We start from the raw sequence: 19,420 nt of genomic DNA, 5'->3' as shown, positions 1-19,420 counted from the left end.
CCTGTTCCTTGGATGCTGCCTGACCTGCTGCGCTTTTCCAGCAACACATTTTCAGCTCTTCCCTCCATAACAGGCAACATCCTAGTAAATCTCCTCTGCCCCCTTTCCAAAGCTTCCACATCCTTCTTATAATGCGGTGACCAGAAATGTACTGACTATCCCTAATCAAATTATTCTTTTCTAGATGATTATAAATCCTATCTCTTATAACCTTTCACAAACACTTTACCAACAACTGAGGTAAGGCTCACTGGTCTATAATTACCAGGATTGTCTCTACTCCCCTTCTTGAACAGGGGAACCACATTTGCTATCCTCCAGTCTTCTGGCACTATTCCTGTAGACAATGAAGATTTAAAGATCAATGCCAAAGGCTCGGCAATCTCCTCCCTGGCTCCCCAGAGGATCCTAGGATAAATCCCATCCAGCCCAGGGGACTTATCTATTTTCACACTCTACAGGATTTCTAATACCTCCTCCTTGTGAACCTCAATCACACCTAGTCTAGTCTAGAAATCTGCTTCTCAGCCTTTCCCTTTACCTGAGGGTAAACCATCAGCAGCTGTGTCTCTCTCTAATGAAAGAAGCAGCTTTTTGTTTTTTCTTAGATTCTAGGAACAGAATTGGGTTATTCAGTCAAGAACCTATCTATTTCTGTCTTAAATACTCACAATTACTTGGCCTCTATGGTCTCCTGTGGCAATGAGTTCCACAGATTTATCAGCCTCTGGCTGAAGATATTCCTCCTTATTTCAGTTCTAACGCCTTCAGTCTGAGGCTGTGCCATCAGGCCCTAATCTCCTATGAATGGAAACATCTTCTTCACATTCACTCTATCCATACCTCTCAGTTTCAATGAGATCAACGCCTCATCCTTGTAAACTCCATTAAGTACAGGTCCAGAGTCCTCAGCTACTCCTCATATGACAAGTAATGGTCAATTATGTTCCAGAAATACTCTGATGTCTTTTTCCTAGTGGCTTTCCTGTGGCATTCTTGAACAGTTAGGCCTTTAGATCCCAAAAATAAAGCAAATCTACCCAGTGTATCTTGCAGCAAGGAAACTATGGTGATGATCCATCATACAATAGTGATCAGTCAACTTGTAATATCCTTGTCTTGAAATCATATTCTTCAAAGTTAAGTCTATTGAAGAAGGCATCCTACAGATTGCACAGCCAAGTAATTATTTACTGCTCTGTCTCAGGGATGCCCATGAAGTCATTCCTTAAAGCTTTGATTTTACAATCATAGCTTAACTGGAGCTGTGTGCACCCATGTCTCAGGTGAAACCATGGCCAATAGTAATCGAGTTGAATTTTGGAATGGCTTTCCCTCTTCCAATTTCAGCCAGAAAACTTTATCGCTCACTTTCTTTACCTCTCTTCTAGATTGGTCCAAACCTGAGTTGCTGACTCTACACGTTGATCATTTGAAGTCTTGCTCAAAGACCTTTCCTATTGTTCACACTGTTTTTCATGTACATAAATCACTCAGGACAATTATTTTCAACACAGATTTGACAGTTGAAGATTAATAAACAGACATTTAGGAGATTTCTCAATGGAGTTGGTAGCCATTACAGCAGAAATTAATTCTGTTTTTCTATGAGTGATCCTTGTGTTGCCTTCTTCAAATAATCTGGGCACACATGCACAATAAAGGCATTGTTGTTGCTTCCTGCGTAATAGTTAAGTTGTGCTCATGAGCATCTTTACGGTTATCTTCTAACATTAATTGAATGTAAGCTCTTTCTCTTCATAAAGGCAATGGGGTGGGTACCTCTGTAACTTCTTACATTCAATAAAATCCACTGATAAATGCAAGGCAAATGTTCCAAAATATTCACAGGCTCCAAGGGCTTCATAAAATAGTCAAAATCATCAGACCAGTTGTTAGAATTGCTTGAGATGATACCATGGTCCACCCACATTAGAAATCTGACACGTTTTACTCAGAAATGCTTTGTGTAGCTACTGATCATTTTTATCTTTTTATGAGAGATGATGCTAAAGCCGGTAAAACCCAATGACACATCAAGTCCTCGCTTAAAGTTGTGTTCCTGGATATAGCAGCTATAAAATGAAACAACTTTAAGTGAATCACAGTTTCCTGCATAATGTTAAAACTGGAGTTAAGCTTCTTTGGTTATTTCTTGCTCAGAAAAGTAAAACAATAGAACAAGTTGAAATAATGTACCATATCTATGCAGTATGGTACATTCCTAGCTGCAGGAGTTTGCAAAAGAAAATAAATCAGTAAATATAAAAGAAACACGGTACAGTTAGGTGCTACAGGACATATATCAGCAGAAAGCAACTCTAAGACACTAGGTTGAAATAGTGTACATTTCCAAATGCCAACGTATGTCAAAAAGATGACCTTTAACAGAAAAAAGTAATTCAAAATGTATAAGAAATACATTGCAAATGTAAGTAACGTTCTTTTTTCCCCCCAACCACCCTGTTCAGGTGGTGTTACATACCTCTAGAGCAGAAGGGACTTAAACCCAGGCTGCATTGTTCAGAGGTAGGGACAATATTACTGTGCCACAAGACCCTTAAAGTAACCCACAGTTATTTTCTAATCGACCTGCTCAGAGATGTTCTTCCTGGCTTAGAGGTAGGGACATTACCACTGCACCACAAAGGCCCCTAAAATAACCTTTAATTCTTTTTATCCAGAAATGTTGTTATACACAACTGAATGGTGTTTCTCCCCCTCGCCAAATCACCTGTTTTTTTTTCTCTCATCTATTAACCATCTGAATATTATCTGTATTTCTAAATGAATAATTTAAGTACAAAATGTAGCAAATCTTTGTTAAAAGTACCCTCACATGAAGAAGTTTTAATTGGGTCCATTCAGTAGAACTCCCTGCACTGACTAATGTCTGCCACTAGGTGAAGCTCAGGACTTCAGAGTAAATTCAGAATGGAAGCCAGGGGAGACACTGACACCAATGACAAGAACAGAGGATGGGGACAGAAGCTGAGGGATTGGGGTTATGGAAAAGGACTAAGGGCAGGAGCAGGAAGTGGAGAAAAGCCAGGGAAAACTTCAGGACTTAATGTGGAAGCAGAAAATAAAGGAATAGGTCTTTACAGCAGACAAACCACAAATCAGGAAGTCTGTGGCAGTTGATGTCAAACTGAAAATCACAATAAATGAATCTGTTGTCACTGTTGATTAATGACATTAAAGTGAAACAATGTTCACTGAGTCAACTGTAAATGGGGACTCAGTAAAATGACAAAAGAGTTTGGTTGAGAAAACATAATTAAAATCAACAGCAGAGTGAAGCCAACTAATACTTGGGCAAAATTCTGCATAGGGCATCTGGAACAAGATCAAACAAGAGCAAATTCTTTCAAAGACTCAACCCATCCTTTGACAAAGCTACAGCTGCAAATGTGTGTCTGGAATTACATGTTTTAAGGCTTTGTAAATAATACTAATGTAGTGTCTAGGCTGTCCTCTTCACCACAAAATATTTAGTTCTGGACTTTGTAATTTAAATGACATGATACATCTGGTTTTATGTTGTGGTGTAGTATTATAGACCAAGTCACTTTCTGGTTCAGAACTTGTACTTTTCTCTTCACAATCTTTCTGGTATTTACTTTAATGTGGGGGACTTACTCAAAGAATTGCTGACTTGCTGAAACAGTAATGTTGTTGGTGGTAATACTATCTGTGCAGGTCTCTTGAATATTCCAGGTATTGTTGCAGCTGTGCCAAGGCAGTGGGTTCTGAAAGGAATTGATGAGATAATACATGGCCCAGCAGATGATAAGATTGTAATATGTGCACATAACAAAGGAAATGGCCACTGTCGCTATGCCAACACCTGTAGGAAAAAGAATAGAAGACATTTTTGCTGACCCTGAAAACATTGAAACTTGTAAAATTCATGATTCTTCTTACTGGCAAGTTAATAAAACAATCACAACAATGTTAAATGCCAAGCATTGCCATCAAGTATGAAACTCACCGTTTACCAAAGAGACATTGTTTTAATTTGGAGTCTCATAGTCTTACATCATGCTTTCACTGTCATTGACATCTCAACCATCAGTTGTATAACATACAATAAAAACAGATTTCTTTTAACTCTTTATTTTTAAGCATTTGGCTTCTAATTAATGATCACTGGTAAATCAGTGACCTGCACTGACCTTTGAGCAGGGGACAGATTTTGGCTAAGGATTCAACTGGTCCAGTTCTTAAATATTGTCCAATAGATATTTCCAGATAGAGAAGTGGGATTCCGAGTAGCGCAAACATAATGAAGAAGGGAATCAAAAATGCTCCTAGAGGAAATGAAATGAATTAGATTAAAATGATTAAAATCTCAAATTAGACCAGCAATTTGTGGAGTAGGGCAGCAGTGACGTAAATTGAAGTACACTGGGTCTTGACACTTCATCTTTTAAATTAGATTTTTGCATTCCTTCCCCGGACCTTTCTGAGTAAAGCCTCTTTTCACACTCAAAGATATTTTGCTTTCATTCAGGTTGATACTTGTCTGTGTACCTTCATTCCACTTTTGCTGAGACATTACATTGACAGAGAATGGGCGACAGTATGCTAATACAAATGTGAAATTATCACAAAATGGTCCCTCTCGTTAGTTAATACCTATGTTCAATACAGCTTGGTCAATCCTACCCATCAGGTGAAGGAACTAACTTTTCCTGATGTAATTGTTTGAGGGACCCTTTTGCAGTCTACCTCTGATGTTGATTGACATATGACCATCCTGAAAAGTCATCTTGTAAATTATCTCCTGATTTTTCCCATTTTGTTCCTTGATTTTCCTAACTGTCCCAGGTGTTATTGTGCAATAGAGTGGGACAGCTGCAGGAGATGTTCTCACTGTGAGCCAGCATGGATCCGATGAGCTACATGCCTTTCTTCAGTGCTGCAAGCATTCTCTTAATCTAATTGCAAGTCAGTTTATTATGCTATGAACCTTAAATAATGTGTGTTAAGTGCTCCCTGCTGATCAAATCTAATCAAGGATTTTATATGGACTGAATATTGCCAAGTATAAGAAAAGGTTATTTCATGTACAAGGACCTGAATTCACACATTAGGTTGAATCTTGTTGTGGCACAGAGGATTAGTTTGACAATTAATTAGAACTCTGGGCTGCCTCTTATCAGGAAGATCCACTAAAACCAAATTTCAGTTTGGAAATGGCAAACTAAGAGGTCATCCTCTGGAGTCAGGACTCCAAGGGGCAGAGGTCACAACTCGTGAGAAGGGCCAAACCAATCAGACACCAAAAACTTTTGTGCTCAGCAGTGAAACCAAGGAGGTTTGGTTGTGACCAGAGGATACTGCCTACAGGGCCTGGATTGTGATGTGAGGGTGGGGGGATTTCTGTGGGCATGTGCCTTAGGGAGAGGACACCAGCGTTGTCTAGGAAAGGAAGACTCATCTTGATTTAAATAGTTAGTGCTTTGCTAAGAGCTAGTTTGTTTGGATAAAGCATGAGCTTTATATATAGACTACTCTGGAACAAATAATCTTTTCATCTTATTTTGGTTTGTGATGAGATGTGTCTTTAAAAGGGATTTGTTCTGTTCTGATTCTCTGGTGTTGGCGTGTTGTAAACCTGGTGCTGAGGTGTCTGCTCTGTGGAAAAAGGAGCGTTGGTTTCTTCAAAAGAATTAGATGAAAGAAGCATGTGTGGGTGGAGTCACGCTCACAGAGACCCAAAGTTTCAGTTTTACTTTCAGTTGTTGAAGTTGAGGGTTTGGATTTGAAGCTGCTGATACAGCTTTGTCTCTGCTGCTGCAAAAGCTTGAGTTCCCTCTCTGGTGCTCGATTCATTCTTTTGGTTTTTCCTTTTTCCTGGCCTGGAGAAAATAGCAAGCGAGGGAAATCTGTTTTGCTGAATTTGCCTTTGCTAAATGGTAGGATTTTGGAATGCTGCCACACTGGAACAGTTGATGACTAGTAGTTAAAAAAAAAATCTTTTAAGTAGACAGAGTTACACCAATTCTTTTTTTTTTGTTTATATTTTAACAGTGGTATAAGAATAAACTGTGTTTTGCTGAAAGTCTGGTAAGGTTGACCAATCAAATCACATCTACCTTAAATTTGTCTTTAAATAAGATAAAAGTTAGGGTCTAGGCTATCTCCTTGATATGTTTTGAGGGGATTTGAGCTGGTCCACAACAGGTTTGTTAATTTTCAGTCACGTTCTCTGGTTCTGTGCTCACAGGCTAAAATATCGCTTTTCATCTATTCTCGTCAGCATTTTAGAAATGTGGAGTATATCCTTTTTCATTTCTGTACTGTCAAGAAACATTTAGTTCTGAGTTGAACAGGATAGATGCACACTAGAATAACTGGGAACTCAAGTCTCACTAAAAAAAATGAGGACATAGTTTTAATTTTGGGCAATACTAGTAATGACATGGTGGTGGCACGGTGGCTCAGCAGTTAGCACTACGGCCTCACAGCGCCAGGGACCCAGGTTTGATTCCAGTCTCAGGTGACTGTCTGTGTGGAGTTTGCACATTCTCCCCATGTCTGCGTGGGTTTCCTCCCAAAGATGTGTACCTTAGGTTGATTGACCATGCTAAATTGCCCGTAGTGTGAAGATTAGGTGGGTTAGCCATGAGGAATGCAGGGTTACAGGGGTAGGGGTGAGTCTGGGTGGGAGGGTTGGTGTGGACTCGATGGGCTGAAAGACCTGCTCCCATACTTTAGGGATTCTATGACAAAACTGAAACAGGTGGTAGCAAAGTAACTGCCCATCTTAGAGCTGTCCCAATATGAACTTCTAAAGTGGAAATATAAATCAGAGAAGATATAAAACTGGCTGTCGATTCATTATCACACACTTTACACCACTGGCCAATGTCAAAATAACCTCCTTACTGTTCTTTGCAGAACCCACTCCAGCCTATCAGTGGTGTTTTGGAGGAAGGATATTAAAATTCCCACACAATAGTGAAAACACAGATCACACAATGATCAATAAGACTTTTTAATAACTGAAACAGAATTGTTTTTTTAATTCGTTCTGGTCACACTGGCTAGGCCAGTATTTATTGCGTGTGCTTAATTGCCCAGATGGTGGTAAAGAGTCAACCACATTGTTTTAGGTCTGGAATCACATGTAAGCCGGACAGGAAAGGATGACAGGTTCCTTCTAGAAAGGATATTAGTGAACCAGATGGGTTTTTCCAATAACTAACAACAGTTTCGTGGTCATCATTGGACTTTAATTCCAGATTTTTATTGAATTGAAATGTCACCATCTGCCATGGCAGCATTTGAACTTGGCTCCTCAGAACATTACCTGGATCTTTGGGTTAATAGTGTAGACCATCACTTTCCCTTTATAGATCATTGCAATGTATCCAATAATGCATTAGCGTCTTTAGCTTTACATTGACTGGGTACATTAAGTAACTTGTCAGTGACCACATTTGTTGCTTTCCCCCTCTTCTTTCTTTTTTGGTGAACCCATCACCAAATTAACTAATGGAAAGAATTAAACATTAACAATGAACAAACATTGCCCACCTTGGGAAGTGCAGTAATAACAAAATTAGAGGAAGGTAGGGAGACAGCAAGGAGATTAAATTAAAATGGAGTTGGAGGGAGACAACCAACAATGTTTTTTTTTTCCCAATCAACACATTCAGAGGTATTAGAATGAACCTCTGGAGCAGATTGGAACTTTAACCTGTCTCCTGATTTAGAGGTAGGGACACCACTACCTCACCAGAAGAGCCATAACAGCATTTCTTTGATATGCCCAGAAGTCCTATCACGTACAACTGAGTGACTTTCACACCACCTAAGTCAGTGTGTGTTTTTCCCCCTTTGGGGTGGCACAGTGGTTAGCACTGCTGCCTCACAGTGCCAGAGACCCGGGTTCAATTCCCGCCTTGGGCAACTGTCTGTGTGGAGTTTGCACATTCTCCCCGTGTCTGTGTGGGTTTCCTCCTAGTGCTCCGGTTTCCTCCCACAATCCAAAGATGTGCAGGTCAGGTGAATTGGCCATGCCAAATTACCCGTACTGTTAGGTGAAGGGGTAAATGTAAGTAATCTAAAAATAATTACTATGCACCACCCATAAAAACACCTGTGTAGCCAATTCAATATTTACAAGCAAAGTCCACTATGGGCAATGTGGACAATCAAATTGTGGGGGGTGGGGGAGGTTAGGGAGAAAGGAAGGGCCTAAATCAAACTGGAGTTGGTGGAGGAATCAGCTTTTTTTTATCAACAACATGTGATATCCACCATATGTTCACTTTTAAGCTCTACCTAATCCTTTGGGATGGCCAATCAAATGCTAGAGGAAGCACTTTGTAATACTTGCACATTTATTGTACTAAGCCCCACGAACCCATCTAAAAGTGGCATTTTTGAGAATAATTTCACCATCATGGAGCAGATCAATTTAACCTCCTGATTAGTTTATGGCTCGTGTCTACTGGCGTGGATTAATAGTTTCTAATTTATTCCAATGGTATTATTTTCTGGTTGTCAACCATTGCTTATCACTCAGTCACCATGCTGCGCTTACATCAGAATCATTAATCCCTCACTGCAGATGCCATTGGAGATGAACTAAATCGAATGTCTGGTTGTCACTGTTCACACTGACATGAAGAGCTGGCAAGTAAAAATGAGTAAAACCAGAACGAAACTGTCTCAATAAATTCTCATGTTACTTTCAAATAAGCACGTCCAACACAGAAATGAGAAACCTGTACTTGTTTTGAAACTACAATGTTGTAGGGAGTGTGCTCAATTGCTTGATATTTCATTGTAATATTCCTTACATTTTGCATATATTATTTTAATGTTTTTTGAAGGTAACTAACCTATAATGATATGATTTGATTATGTAATGTACTCCTCAACAGACACTTTCTAACTCTCTGAGAAGAGACCTCTTCTCTATAGAAGATCCCATTCATTCAGAAAGACGTCTGCCACATCTATCGTGACAAAGACCTCAAAGTGTACATTCCAGTCATGGATTAACTGTTGGCACAAGAAAGCCATCACTTGAGGGTCAATCCATTAATCTACAATTCTCATCACTCAAACTCCAGCAAGAGCTATCCCTTAGAATGAGCGAAAATACACAAGGCTATTACTGCAGTTATCCATAAATGTCTCATCACATTCACTTCCATGGAACAAACTCAGAATTTGTTCACTGGGCAGTAAGTGGCTAAACAAAAGATTTCTTTTTGTCCTGTTTGTTGGTGGAATGTGACCAGTATTTATTGCCCATTCTTAATTTCTGTTGAGAATGTGATGGGCAGTTGCCTATCTGAAGTGCAATGCAGAGTGTGTGATGTAGGTATCCTTAAAGTGCTGTAAGGTGGAGAGATTGAGGATTTTCACTCAGTAACAACAGGCTCTGAAATGTGTGTGATCTATATGCCTGATGCTCTTGCCCTTTGGGGTATAGAGGCTATCACAATGCAGAGATGGTGCATAGGTGGTGGGCAGGAGTGAAGGTGGTGGATAGGGTATCTAATAGTTGCTTTGTCCTGGATGTTGTCAAGTATCTTAAGTATTATTGGAGATATATTCATCCAGGTAAATGAAGAATATGCTGTGACACCCACACCTTATGCCTTGCAGAAAGGCTTTAGAGAGGCAGGAGATAAGTTATTTGCTGCACAACGCCGAGCTTCTGTGCTGCCTTATAGCCACAGTATTTATATCATTCCAATTACATTTATGGTCAATGTTGACTCTCAGGATTTTGCTGGTTTATGGGATTTAACAATAACAACCCATTGGATGTCAAGGTGAGGTGATTTGACTCTCAGATGGTCATTGCCTGGTAATTGATTGGCGCAAATGTGACCTGCCATATATCAGCTCAAAACTGAATACTGTTCATTGCTACAGATGACTTCAAGCCGACAAGTTGTAAAGTTAACTGCACAATCATCAGCAAATACCCCTACCTCCACCATATGATGGAACGAAGATCATTGTTGAAGTAGAATCATAGAGTCATAGAGATGTTCCGCATGGAGACAGACCCTTTGGTCCAACTTGTCCATGTTGACCAGATATCCCAACCAAATCTAGTCCCATTTGCCAGCATTTGGCCCATATCCTGCCATAGTCTTCATATTCATAGACCCATCCAGATGTTGTTTAAATATGTAATTGTACCAGCCTCCACTGCTTCCTCTGGTAGCTCATTCCATACATGCACCACCCTCTGCATGAAAAGTTGCCGCTCAGGTCCCTTTTATATCTTTCCCCTCTCACCCTAAACGTATGCCCTCTAATTCTGGACTCCCCCATCCCAGCAAAAAGACCTTGTCTGCTTATCCTATCCATGCATCTCATGTTCGTATAAACCTCTAAAAGGTCACCCCTCAGCCTCCCACACTCCAGGGAAATAGCCCCAGCCTATTCAGCCTCTCTCTATAGCTCAAATCCATCAACCGTGGGGGCAACATTTTTCAGAACCCTTTTAAGTTTCACAACATCCTTCCGATAGGAAGGAGACCAGAATTGCATGCAATATTCCAAAAGTGGCCTAACCAGTGTCCAGTACAGCCCAACTCCTATACTCAATGGTCTGACCAGTGAAGGAAAGCATATCAAATGCCTTCTTCACTATCCCACCTACCTGCAACTCCACTTTCAAGGAACTATGAACCTGCATTCCAAGGTCTCTTTGTTCAACATAGTTGGGCCTCGGAAAACGCTGAGAAACTCTTATAACAATACCCTGGTACTGAGATGATTGACCTCCAACAACTACAATCACCTTCTTTCGAGCTAGATCTAGCTCAAACAGTAGGAATTTTTATTTCTGACTCCCAAGCGACTTCAATTTTTCTAGGGCGCCCTGATTTGGCCAGTTGCTGTGTGGAATTCAAAACTAGCCACCTCACCTCACCTCAGGAAGTCAGCTGTTTTGTGCATAGAATATAGAACATAGAACATTATAGCGCAATACAGGCCCTTTGGCCCTTGATGTTGCGCCGCCCTGTCATACTAATCTGAAGCCCATCCCACCTACACTATTCCATGTACGTCCATATGCCTGTCCAATGACGACTTAAATGCACTTAAACTTTGCAAATCTACTACCGTTGCAGGCAAAGCATTCCATACCCTTACTACTCTCTGAGTAAAGAAACTACCTCTGACATCTGTCTTATACCTATCTCCCCTCACTTTAATGTTGTGTCCCCTTGTGTTTGCTGTTCCCATACTTGGAAAAAGGTTCTCCCTGTCCACCCTATCTAATCCTCTAATTATCTTGTATGTCTATATTAAGTCACCTCTCAACCTTCTCCTCTCTAATGAGAACAGCCTCAAGGCCCTCAGTCTTTCCTCGTAAGACATTCCTTCCATACCAGGCAACATCCTAGTAAATCTCCTCTGCACCCTTTCTAAAGCTTCCACATCCTTCTTATAATGCGGTGCCCAGAACTGTACACAATACTCCAAGTGTGGCCATACCAGAGCTTTGTACAGCTGCAGCATAACCTCCTGGTTCCGGAACTCAGTCCCTCTATTAATAAAGGCTAAAACACTGTATGCCTTCTTAACAACCCTGTCAATGTGAGTGGCAACTTTCAGGGATCTGTGTACATGGACACCGAGATCTCTCTGCTCATCTGCACTCCCAAGAATCTCACCATTAGTCCAGTACTTTGCATTCCAATTACTCCATCCAAAGTGTATCACCTCACACTTGTCCACATTAAACTCCATTTGCCACCTCTCAGCGCAGCTCTGCATCCTATCTATGTCTCTCTGCAACCTACTACATCGTTCGTCACTATCCACAACTCCACTGACCTTAGTGTCGTCCGCAAATTTACTAACCCACCCTTCTAAGCCCTCATCCAGGTCATTTATAAAAATGACGAACAGCAGTGGACCCAACACCGACCCTTGCGGTACGCCGCTAGTAGCTGGACACCAAGATGAACATGTTCCATCAACTACAACCCTCTGTTTTCTTTCAGCAAGCCAATTACTGATCCAAACTGCTATGTCTCCCTCAAATCCATTCCTCCGCATTTTGTATAATAGCCTACTGTGGGCAATCTTATCGAACGCCTTGCTGAAATCCATATACACCACATCAACCGGTTTATTCTCATCTACCTGTTTGGTCACTTTGTCAAAATAGTCAATAAGATTTGTTAGGCACGACCTACCCTTCACAAAACTGTGCTGACTGTCCCTGATCTAGATGGTTATAAATCCTATCTCTTATAACCTTTTCCAACACTTTACCAACAACTGAAGTGAGACTCACTGGTCTGTAATTACCAGGGTTATCTCTACTACCCTTTTTGAACAAGGGAACCACATTTGCTATCCTCCAGCCCTCAGGCACTATTCCTGTAGACAATGATGATTTGAAATAGTGAACACTGTTGAAATATATTTATTTAGTGCTTCCCCTATCTCCTCTGACTCCACACACAACTTCCCACTATTATCCTTGATTGGCCCTAATTTAACTCTCATCATTCTTTTATTCCTGACATACCTATGGAAAGCCTTAGGATTAACCCTGATCCTATCCGCCAACAACGTCTCATGTCTTCTCCTGGCTCTTCTGAGCTCTCTTTTTAGGTCTTTCCTGACTTCCTTGTAACCTTCAAGCACCCTAACTGAGTTTTCACATTTTGTCCTAACATAAGCCTTCTTCTTCTTCTTGACCAGGGATTCCACTTCCTTAGTAAACCACGGCTCACACATTCTATATCTTCGTCCCTGCTTGACAGGTACATACTTATCTAGGACACACAGGAGCTTTTCCTTGAATAAGCTCCACATTTTTAATGTGCACATCCCCTGCAGTTTCCTTCCCCATTCTACGCTTCCTAAATCTTTGCAACATAATTTCCCTTCCCCCAGCTGTAACTCTTGCTCGGTGGAGTACACCTATCCCTTTCCATCGCTAAAGTAAACCTGACAGAATTGTGATCGCTGTTTCCAAAGTGCTCACCCACTTCCAAATCTAACACCTGCCTAGGCTTGTTACCCAGTACTAAATCTAAAGTGGTTTCGCCCCTTGTAGGCCTGTCTACATACTGTGTCAGGAAGCCCTCCTGCACACACTGGACAAAAACTGACCCATCTATAGTACTCGTACTGTAGTGATCCCCATTAATATTTGGATAGTTGAAGTCCCCCATGACAACTACCCTGCCTCTGTCACTCCTAACGAGAATCATCTTTGCTGTCCTTTCCTCTACATCTCTGGAACTATTCGGAGGCCTATAGAAAACTCCCAGCATGGTGACTTCTCCTTTCGTATTTCTAACCTCAGTCCATACTACCTCAGTTAACGAGTCCCCAAACGTCCTTTCTACAACTGTAATATTGTCCCTGATCAGCAATGCCACACCTCCCCCTCTTTTACCATCTTCTCTATTCTTACTGAAACATCTGAATCCCGGAACCTGCAACAGTCAATCGTGTCTCTGCTCTATCCATGTCTCTGTAATGGCCACAACATCGAAGTCCCAGGTACCAACCCACGCTGCCAGTTCACCCGCTTTGTTTCGGATGCTCCTCGCGTTGAAGTACACACACTTCAATTCAGGTTCTCACTTGCCAGTGTCAGATACTTGATCTGGGAACTCCCTGCTCTCATCTTCTTCTGTACCTGTCCTACAATTTTGGTTCCCATCCCCCTGCTGTATTAGTTTAAATCCACCTTAATAGCTTTCGCGAATTTTCCACCCAGGATATTGGTACCCCTCTGGTTTAGATGAAGACCATCCTGCTTGTAGAGGTCCCACCTACCCCTGAAAGAGTTCCAATTAATCAAAAACCCGAAACCCTCCCTCCGGCACCATCCCTGTAGCCACGTGTTCAACTCCTTTCTCTCCCTATTCCCCACCTCACTAGCACATGGCATGGGCAGCAAACCAGAGAAAACAACTCTGTTTGTCCTAGCTCTAAGCTTCCATCCTAGCTCCCTGAATTTCTGCATTAAGTCCCCATCTCTCTTCCGACCTATGTCGTTGGTGCCAATGTGGACCACAACTTGGGGCTGCTCTCTCTCTCCCCCAAAGGATCCCAAAAACACGATCAGAGACATCACGGACCCTGGCACCCGGGAGGTAACACACCAACCGTGAGTCTCTCTCGTCCCCACTAAACTAAAACTGTATAACACCCATCCAATTCTACTCCAATATCCAACATTCCTGGAATCTAATCTGTAATACAAAGGCCATTAACAGCAATAAGGGAGGCTTGTCATCCATTGCCTTACTTTCTTGATTCCCAGACCAAGGAAAGGTCCTCGGATATTTCAACTATGATCATCCTGACCTCCAGCAGGAAGGGGATTGAACTCTACCCCACTGCATTGAGTTAAATGGGCGTAGGACACAGACCATTCAGAGCCAGTAATTTGCCTCTCTCTAGACTGAGAAAAACATCAATCAGAGTATTTTCCCTTCCAAGGGGCCCACAAAATAAACGGTTTGATCTATTTGACGTGACCCTGTTGTGATTAATGTGCCGCGCATCAAATACTATTATTCCATGGGCTATCACAAGTATATAAATGATCAGCTGAAATATCAAGATGGTATGTTTGCCTGACTTCGACTGCTATTTAGGACAAAAGAAACTCAGAGGAAGAGAATGAGTTGTTTCAGTGTGCAAGTTTTCTGGAAACCTGGATTCAAGAGCAACTTAGTTGTTGCTGGGCAGCTTTTCAACCCAAAGTTACAGATGCCAATGTGTCTCAAAAAAAGTATCAAACTCAGCTTCTCCAAAGGCTACATGATCTTGTGTAAGCAACAAGTCAATACCACACTGTTCCACTTTTGACTTTCAAGTTGGTGTGCAAAATATACATCTGGTACTTTCTGCAATTTCTATTCTTTCCATTTATATTCCAAACATTATACGCAGTCTTTACGTTATCCTGGAGAGATAAAACATCATTTCAAAATTTGTTTCATCTTAAGGTCAACATGAAACAAAGTGAATGAGTCCATTTCAATAAATACAGTGAAACAAGTATATAATGAAATACAAGAAAATTCATTCACGCAGAAGTCATTCAACCTCACTCATTCTTTGTGCAGGATTGATACAAATTCTGGTAATTTTTATTCTCAAATTTTCAATATTGCAGCATTTAATTCTCTTTCCCAGCAATATGAACAAACCTTATCTCATAAGTTGAAATTAACAAAACTCCACTGAGACAATCTCACATTTGAAATTTTATGTTTCTCCACAAAAGTCAAGAAATTGTAGTTAATATACATTAATTTCAAGATGTTTAAGAACCAGTAATAATCCCAGAGTTTGTGCGGTGCACAACAATCAACAGACAGGAATGTTCCCTCCCAGTTGGGGAACACTTCAGTGGCCCAGGACATTCGACCTCGGACCTTCAGGTGACCATCCTCCAAGGCGGACTTCGGGACAGGCAGCATCGAAAAGTGGCCGAGCAGAGGCTGATAGCTAAGTTCGGTACCGATAGGGAGGGCCTCATCCGGGACCTTAGGTTCATGTCATATTACAGGTGACCACCATTGCACTATACACACACACACACACATAGACACACAGACACACACACACACACGGACACACATATACACAGACACTCACACACACCCTTACAGACACACACACTCCCACATCCACGCAGGCATCCTCTCAGAGACTTAGACTACTCCACAGTCATGCACACACATATACACTCTCTCTCACAGACACTCACAAACGCCCCACCCCAGGCACACAGACACAGAAAGTCAAAGACCAACGTGCACATATATATTTTGTAGGGTGAATTTGTACTTGCATAGTTACATTGTACTTTGCTCAAAAACTGCATGAATTCACGTAAAACTCTGTTTTCTCACTTTTTAGATTAGAATCAATCTAAACATCATGGCATAGACAGAGAACACAGGGGGCTAACACATTCAACATATTGTCTAGCTAATGCCCATTGTTACAGCTAACCTGAGAATGCAACTTTTAAAAAAAGGTTTTGTGATTTACACATGAAAGAAGTGAAACTATCATGGTATTCGAACAGATGAAAGACTAAACAGACAATCAAGGTATTTTTCAATGTATAATTTCAGTTACATCTCACTGTAAATTTTTGCTATAAATTCTGTGCCTTAGAATTGTGTCTTCCACTATCACCTGACGCTCCAAAAGCTAGTGTGCTTCCAATTAAACCTGTTGGACTATAACCTGGTGTTGTGTGGTTTTTGGCTTTCTTCAGACTTTGATTACTTTTACTGTAGAGAGAAGGAGAGAGACACAAACACACACAAAGTCTGCTTCTTACAGTCCAGAAAATGACTGCCCCTGTCTCGATGAAACCCCACATCACCTGTTCAGTGACCTGGAGCCACTCAGAATTGTCATCAGGCTGAATAACCTCTGGCATCTACAGCAGGTCACAATTGCACTAACCAATCTGCACACTGTTGCTGGCCAAATACCAGGCCATTTTATCTCATCTCCTCTGCTGCCTCCAAAGCAACGGCATAAACATAGCTCACAATGTGGCTCTCAAACTTGTTTTAACAGAGGTGCAGACCCTTCAATTGACCTTGATTTTAAAACAGTCCCTTTCCCTTTTCAGTTCACCATAAAAAAATAAAGAAAAATAAGATGTGACCTTTGCAAAATCCATTTGGTATAACAAAAGCTGATGTTTCTTTAAGTTTTCAAGTCAATGTTACTTGCAGTACCCCTTCAACACATGAGTCGTGGTGAGTGTTGGAGCTGCCTATTTTTGAGACAAAAAAACTTGCATCATCATTAGTGAAAAAAAATGGTGCCTTTGAGAAAGTGTCTTTCCAAGGCAGAAGGGAGCATTACCTAAATAATAAGTTACAATAAACATTCAAGGATGAATGTATTGAAGATTTATAACAAAATGCAGAAGAAATAATGAAATTGTAACTCAAAAACATTGAAAAATCACTACCTAAGTAATTAATTCTAGTCTCATAAGGATGTGTTCAGCGATCAAAACAGCAGCTAAAGTTATCTTGCAGAAATTAGCTCTCTCTTTGAAAGTATTTACAATATTAATAAGTTCTAGTTAAAGATTCTTTGAATAATCACAAAGTATTCAACTTTATTGTAAAACATTAAAGAGATGCCTGGTGTAATTTAGCTAAAAGAAGTTAGCAATAGAAATAATTGTAAACCTGATAATAAATATTAACATTAAGTTTTATAACAGAATCAATGTTTTTTTTATATATTAAAAGGGTTAATGGAATTTGATAATTGATAGCCAGTACAATGGACAATAGAATTTAAGCACTCCTTAGAGATACACGTGACTGAAAGATGACAGCCAGAAGCTTTGGAATGCAATGTAGAAAGATGACAAGGCCTCGAGATTACAATAATTGTTAAACATAATTTAAAAAAAATAACCTAGTGCTGTCCATGGGAGTGTCCATCATTGATCAGGCGTTTTACAAGATTGGTCCTACAGAAGGCAAGGGGTGGTACAGTAATCATGTTGTGTATGATCATTGTAACACAAAATGGATTTAAAAATCACACAACGCCAGTTTATAGCCCAACAGGTTTATTTGGAGGCATTAGCTTTTGAAACGCTGCTTGTTCATCAGGTGGTTGTGGAGCAGAATCATATGACACAGAATTTATAGCAACAGGATTGCAATCCCATGGTAGCTTCACATCAAAGCCTGATTCAAGGAAGATCCTTTGGCCGTCTCCCTGCATTAACTGGTGTTTGCTCGAATAGGAGTCATGTATCCCATCCACCTCCTGTGTCTCTGTCTCCAGTCGGGGGAATCTCGCTCCTACGGTGAGGAATGAAACACTACTGACTCTATCAATGTGATCTTCTAACTGAGTGATTGAATATGAATCTGTTTATTTTACTGTATTTACTTTTCTGCTGACTTTGCAAGATCTAGTTGTTTATTTTCCTCCCTCATCACTAATCACTCGTGACTTTTTTTAAACCAACTGACCACCACCAATAAATTACTCATATCCTTCGAATGGCTAATTTTTGTGCAGATCATCAAAAGTGAAGGGGAGGTAGGATTTTTTCTCCCCCAATCAAACCTTTGCAGAGATGTTATTACCCACCTATGGAGTAGATAGGACTTGAGCCCAGGCATCCTGGTCCAGGGGTAGGGACACTGCCACTGTGCCACTAGAGAGCTCGTAGCAAGGGAGTGTATCCACATTAGGAAATAAAATCATGTGTGAGCTCCAATTGCTATGACATGGGTCAATCAAGTGATTTTCTAGCATGTATTTCATCTTCATTTCCACCTTAGCTTGTTCTACACAATCTAAATGAGACAACTCTTAGTGAGGGCTTGTGTAGTAATGTGCCTATTTCTGAGTGATTAAAGCCCCACTTTCTCCAGCAGCCTATTCCAGCACATCTAAACTGATTGAGTAAATATCCCTGACATGGGTATTATTTTATTGGTCTTTGTCACCTCCATCCACATCATACTGATATATTTCGGCAGATATCCTTCAATTTCCTAAAAAAACCTTACTTGATCTTCCATAGATCAATTCAAATGGATTGTACTACTTGGATTCATTCAGAAAATCTCTGGTTGCAATTAACAAAAACAAAATCCAATCATTCATCCCAATCCTGTGGGTATTTGTAACAATATGCCTCGATCATTGTCTTGAGAATCTGATGGTATTTCTCCAAAGCTTTGTGGGTTCATGGATATTATGTAGTGATTCGAACTGTTAATATCCAAATTGCTTATGTTCTGAAAAAATTAAGACATAACATTAGAATCAGAAGCTCTACAGAATGGAAACAGGGCCTTCAGCACAGCAAGTCCACTCTGACCCTCTGAAGAGTAATCCATCTAGACCCATTCCCTTACCCTATTACTCTACATTTACCCCTGACTAATGCACCTAACCTACACATCCCTGAACACTATGGGCAATTTAGCATGGCCAATTCACATAAACTGCACATCTTTGGACAGTGGGAGGAAACCAGAATGCCCAGAGGAAACCTACATAGACACAGGGAGAATGTGCAAATTCCACACAGACAGTCACCCAAGCCTGGACTCAAATCTGCGTCTCTGGAGCTGTGAGGTAGCAGTGCTAACCATTGAGCCACTGTGCCACCCTATTAGGACCTAGGTCCAATTGTATTTCTGTTGTTAGTTCATTAACAAGTTAAAATCTGAGCTAATTAATTTATCACTACTTCAGCTGCAATTGTCCTCAAAGGCACAACTTTTGGAAATTGAGTTCTCCTCTCCAAATCTAGAGGATGTATTGATGTTTTGCTTTCATTTTCAGTAATGGTCCTATTCAGTCTACCACAATCTCATGAATAGTTCTTCGAAAACTGGTATGGGTATTAAAGATGTTAGTTTGA

General features: G+C 40.6%; 1 protein-coding gene across 2 annotated transcripts in view; it reads right to left on the bottom strand.

Moving 5' to 3' along the window:
- Positions 1–19,420, bottom strand: part of si:ch211-283g2.1 (sodium- and chloride-dependent GABA transporter 1) — a 94,786-nt gene that overhangs the window by 61,114 nt on the left and 14,252 nt on the right. For both annotated transcript variants that reach the window (XM_043718553.1, XM_043718554.1), the window contains exons 2-3: positions 4,179–4,313; positions 3,643–3,850 (exon numbers count right to left, since the gene is read on the bottom strand). In XM_043718553.1, coding sequence (XP_043574488.1) covers positions 3,643–3,850; positions 4,179–4,313 — 343 coding nt within the window. The remainder of the gene's footprint in view (positions 1–3,642; positions 3,851–4,178; positions 4,314–19,420) is intronic.

This window comes from Chiloscyllium plagiosum, chromosome 28, assembly GCF_004010195.1.
Source record: "Chiloscyllium plagiosum isolate BGI_BamShark_2017 chromosome 28, ASM401019v2, whole genome shotgun sequence".
Lineage (NCBI taxonomy): Eukaryota > Metazoa > Chordata > Chondrichthyes > Orectolobiformes > Hemiscylliidae > Chiloscyllium > Chiloscyllium plagiosum.
The sequence above is the reverse complement of the archived record's forward strand: the minus strand, read 5'-3'. Positions and strand labels throughout refer to the sequence as shown.